Source organism: Henckelia pumila, chromosome 4 (genome assembly GCF_033568475.1).
Source record: "Henckelia pumila isolate YLH828 chromosome 4, ASM3356847v2, whole genome shotgun sequence".
NCBI lineage: Eukaryota > Viridiplantae > Streptophyta > Magnoliopsida > Lamiales > Gesneriaceae > Henckelia > Henckelia pumila.
In genome coordinates this window covers 203015300-203020931 of record NC_133123.1, presented here as the reverse complement: position 1 = coordinate 203020931, position 5632 = coordinate 203015300, and the positions used below count along the sequence as shown (strand labels likewise).

The window sequence follows — 5632 nt, the reverse complement described above, 5'->3', positions numbered from 1 at the left end:
TAAATAAAAAAAATTATATTTAGATAAAAATATAATACTGTTATTAAAATTTGTAATTTATTAATTTTTTCGGAGTTGAGTAATTTTTTTTCAAGTGCATGGACACTGCATTTACTTTTGTTCCATATTGATAATAATATAGTATATATATTTTTATTATATAGTATATTGCATGGCCTCTAATAATTTCAGTATATTTACCTTTTGTCTCTAAATTGATAATAATATTCATGAACCTCAATATCTAAAAAAAAAATTATCAAAAATTTAATTTTAATTACTAAAAAATTCAATTCAATATAACTAAATCAAATTCATAAAATATACAAAACACATCGGGACAAACTTCATAGTATTTTATCTAATCTAAAACTGATTATACTTTTTATTTTATCTAATAATTCCTTATATGTTTTTTTTAACGGTTATATTAATCTATTATTCAAAATAATACAAACAATTAATAGAATAATTTGATACCATTAATTGATTTTTTTTAAATACTCATATTTTTCTCTTGGTTTGTTGTATATATGTATTAGAATTAATATATAGAAGCTACAAAAGGATTGATCTGAAAATTGGCGCTGGGTATTTTGATATAAGTGTTCCAAATTGAATTTTAAAAATAATAAAGACTGATTTATCAATCTACGTGGTTACACTATTCAATACATAAATCTTTTGGATGAAACATCTTTTCGGTTTGTTTAAAAAAAAAAAAAAACATATTTTCGGTCTATGATGTATAGTAGACCTACGACAAGATTATATCAAAAACAATTAAATTTTTACTTGCAGAAATATTATTTTTCTTTTCATAATTCTTAACAACCAGTTGCAACAAGTAAATTTTTTTCTTGTTACAATCATTTGTATTAACAAACATTGGAGTAACAAAAAGTGAATAATACCAATTATTTTTTAATGTAATTTAAAGATAAATGCAATGCATTAAAGTATATATAGTTACAAACTGTTTAAATTTATCAAAGATGTGATGTAATTACTAGGCTTTAAGAGGACGGTAACTCTCCACCATTTCTTCCGTACGCGATGAATTTCAAATTTATCCTTTAGTTTATTTGATTTATGTAAGGATGTGCTTGGATTTCTCAAATCTCTTATTCCGAATCAAATATTTGAAATAAGTTCAAGATTCTACATGAATTCCTTCTCCAAATCAAACCATTTCATCTAATTCTAACCAAGGAGAATAATTTCCCACATAGCATAGACGAGTTGGTAAGGCCTGAGGTGACGTGAAAAGAGATTCTCCAGCGTTGCGGATTCGATCATCGTGTGGAGCATATTTCCTGCTGAAATATTGTGGGGGTATGCTTTGGGGGTTGGGCCATGTTGCTCCCTCCTTCAAGGTTCTGCCGCTCGTGCACATCCCTCGATTTAACCTTTGCATGAGTGAATGAGCATCTGACTCATGTGGAATGAGGTGCCCTTCGGGATCAACCTTTTTCTTAACTAAGGAGAATAATTTGCAGATCTGGTTGTATACTTTTATTTTCTTGAATTAAAGCAACGCATTGTTCCTAGCCGGAAAAATTATTCTGTGACAAACTGATGTAACAATATATGTTACACCAATCATTGGTTGACATGTGTGTTAATTTACATATTTAGAAAACTAACACACCAATAGAAACTTAACAAGTGAAATTAACTGCTAATATAGCAAAAAATGTTTAAGCAATTGTCACATATGAAAATTTTCCAATCCTAACACCATAGTACTTTGCAATTTAATACACCATAACATTAATGAAACAATGTCGCGCGCACTCTTTTTGAACAAGAGAAACAAACATTTTTTTTCATCTATACAACTATACAACAAGCATGAATAGAAGCCCAAATGATACAATGACCCATATTTTTCAATCATGGTGTCGTATGAATTAGAAATCAAAGCATCAAAATTATAGTTGGGGGCTTTTTACCCAATCTTATTATCACTTGGATCACTTGTAAAAGCTTTGAAGTACCACATATATAGTAACTACTAGTACAAGCTGATTAACAATTACTTCACTTGGGAATGAACACGAGGCTATCAACCGGGAAGAAATGGCACACAGGCGCGGCGCCGGGCCGAGTTTTCAGAACCCGAAACCCGGCGTGGTTGGGATCCCACTCCGATGTATCCATGTGGCAAATGGCCGCAGCTTCCACTCTACCGCCGTCGTCCCCGTCCATCAACGCCTTGTAAACCACGTTGTCTCCCGCCTGAGCGTGGCAGTAGAAAACCGCGTACGGGTACGGCAATCTGTGGCACGACACCAGTTCCGACGCCGGGATCACCGACGGGTCCTCGCGTACCGTGTAGTTCTGCAAACTGGAGATCGATTCATCCAGGTAATCGGTATTCAAAACCCGGAACTTCACGAAAACGGAGCGGACGAAATCCAACAAGGATTCCAGAGAGGTGACGCAGATTTTGTTCTCGCCCGTGATGGGCTTGGCTTCGCAGTGGTGAAGCGTCATCTTCATGGCTTTGGCTTGTTCGGAGCCAGATGGAAACGAGAAAAAATCGAGAATCTCGGGGAGCTGGGATGTGGAGAAAGGGATGGATTCGGATTCCTCCCTGGAAAGAAAATGGGGAGACGCAGATGCAGGGTCTTTTTTTCTGGGGAAATAGATGGGAATCCTGTTCCCCATTACGAGATCATCGTGATGAAAAAACACCTTCATTTCAGGATCCAGCCCTGGATTTTCTTTCATGGGTACATGTCTGCGGAAAATAATATTCTTCACGTGGGCTTGGGATAATTGGAGACGGCACTGCAAAATTAAGGGGCTTCAGTAAAATTCACGAAACATCGACCTGTGGAATTCGGAAATCAGGAACGAAATAATCACGGATTTGAATATTACCTGAAGCGAAAACAGGAGGAAGATGAGAGAAGCCAACTGGGAAGCCATGTACGTCTTCCTCTAATTTTCTTCAAGTTTGGAGTATTCTTACTTTAATTTGGGTTCTGTTCTGGATTGAGGGATTATGTGAAAGTCTTGCTATAATAAAATATTGAGCAAGTGGTATTAAGAGCGCATGAAGGGGTGACACCAATATGGCAATATATAATTTTAAAGATTAATTATTTTAAACGAGTTGATATTCAAGAGACCCCATTTCATATAAGTCGTCAATTGACTTATGTGTAGGTTAAATCGAGAGAAATGCACGAGCGACAGAGACCTGAGGGAGTGAGCAACATGACCAACCCCCAAAGCACCTCCACAATATTTCAGCGGAAAATATGCTCCAAAGCATACCCCACAATTTTAATGTGTAGCACTTTGAGTTGGTGGAGTAGACGAATGTTAAAAATGAGCTTGTTGCATATGACTTATTCGGTTTGGTGTACTTAAATATAATGATTTGTAGGCTAATACATTAACTCGGGGTTTTACCCGATCAGCACCTAACGTTATGATTGTGGTTACGGTTGCGATTGCTGGTTCTCGCGTCATTAGAAATAGATATAGCCCAACTAACCATGGTTTTAAAATCGATGTTCTGGTTACGAAGGGATGTGAAATCGGAATCCAACAACTTAACTACAGTTTTTGTTATAGTTCTTGTTAATTATTAAGAGCGCATGAAGGGGTGACATCAATATGGCAATATATAATTTTAAAGATTAATAATTATTGTTATCATTTAATTTATTTTATATTAATGTTTGATGTTTATAAGCTCTGTTGAGTTGGTGAAGTAGACAAGTAATTATATGAAGTTTGGTGTAATTAAATAGAATAATTTGTAGACTAGTACATTAACTCGGGGTTTTACCCGAGCAACACCAAACGTTCTGATTGTGATTGTGGTTGCGGTTGTGATTATGGGTTGTCATTATTGGAAATAGATATAGCCTGACCATGGTTTTTAAAATCGATGTTCTGGTTACGAAGGGAGGTGAAATCGGAATCCAACAACTTAAGTACAGTTTTTGTTATAGTTCTTGTTAACTTGATTACAATTTGAATTAAAATTTACTCTTTTAAAAAAAATCTAACAAGGAAATACTGATACAACTCGTGGGGAAATATACTTTAATTAAAGATATTATTCAACGATTATGTTACAAACTATAATGAATTTTCAATTTTTTGCTAAAAGAAAAATCGGGTTAAAATTTAAATTATATAAAATAAATAATTTGAGCTTATAAAGTAATTTTTCTGTGCATACGTCAACATCTTAAAGCTTAAAATCATTTACTTCCAGAAGATTTTGGTTTTAATGTAAATGGAGGTGTATCTTGTATAGGGCCAAAGTTCGGCATTTGCGTGGTAGAAACTTTTTTTAAACAATTTAATTTTACTTACTATTTTTTATTATTTTGTGAGGAAAATTTAAATAAATAATAGAATATTCGGGTTATGCCACTAAATATGAATAACAATAATGGTCTAATTATAAGCTTAATTAAAAAAAAAAAAACAGATTATAAATTAAGAACATGAATTGATTGATAGTATATTCTCCGAAAAAAAATTAACACACACACACACACACTTCTTAGTAATTTCAACGTTTCATAATCATTAAATTAATATTTTATTTTTTAAAAGTCAAATATATGCGCACACACAATTAATAAGGATTTTGTTTGCCAGTCAAAAGATGGCATCAATGTATGCTTTCGACTTTACCAGAGAAATAAATGAAAACCGATATGATATCCGGAATATAGGTGAATTATTATTTGTTTGAAAATTCAAAAACAATACCTAGGCCACACTTCAATCTATCAATAAATTATATTAAAAAAAGTTGAAAAAAATATTTGAGATATGCTTTATATTGCAGGCCAATATTCCTGTGAGCTACATTAAAATATTTGTTTTGGTAGATTTAGTATTCATTTGACTTTGTGCAATGTGATGCCACCATAGATTGGGACACATGATTAACTAATATATTTTTTTTATAATGTTTGAAAAGGGTGAGACTGTTAAAAAAAAACTAAAGAACCTAATTGTTTATGTCATGTTGGCTTGTTAAGTCAACTTTCAGGTTGTTCTCCTCTACTAAACTATCATCCAATTCACGTCAACTTGCATATAGCAACTAGAAATATTCATTTACATACATATATATACCTATATATACACACACACACATGGGTGTGTGTGCATAACTGCATATACATGAATCTTGTGAAATCGTCTCTACATAATTTTGTATGTTATACTCAAATCCATGAAAAAAATATTATTTTTTATATCAAAACTATATATTATTTTTTGATCTTATATGGATTGAGTTGATTCGTCTCATAAATATATATAAATGAGATCGTCGTATATGTTGGGGTGTTAATTTGTATCTCACATCGGTTAGGTAAATATCTTGAGAGCTCTTAATATAGACAAAGGATAATTCTTTTAGCTTGAGCTAGTTTTTTAGGTGGGTTAGGTCCAAGTCCAATTTTTAACAGTATATATGTGATTGAAAAATTAAATCTAGACACGTCTCATTATATTTGTATTAAAATTATGTGAATATTTTTCATGTGAATATAATATATAGACGTATATATACGTGTGTGTACACAATATGCTTTTCTAAAAAATTCCAACTCTATATTATAATCTAGCTTTGATGGTAGAT

At 32.5% G+C, this 5632-nt stretch overlaps 1 protein-coding gene across 1 annotated transcript; it reads right to left on the bottom strand.

Annotated features, from left to right (window-relative positions):
• Positions 1–1773: 1773 nt before the first annotated feature.
• LOC140867039 (BURP domain protein USPL1-like) lies at positions 1774–3042 on the bottom strand. Its single transcript, XM_073272108.1, has 2 exons — positions 2890–3042; positions 1774–2796 (listed from the first exon to the last, which is right to left on the bottom strand). The coding sequence occupies exons 1-2, from the start codon at positions 2935–2937 to the stop codon at positions 2044–2046; spliced, it is 801 nt and encodes a 266-aa protein (XP_073128209.1). The 5' UTR covers positions 2938–3042; the 3' UTR covers positions 1774–2043.
• Positions 3043–5632: the final 2590 nt, after the last annotated feature.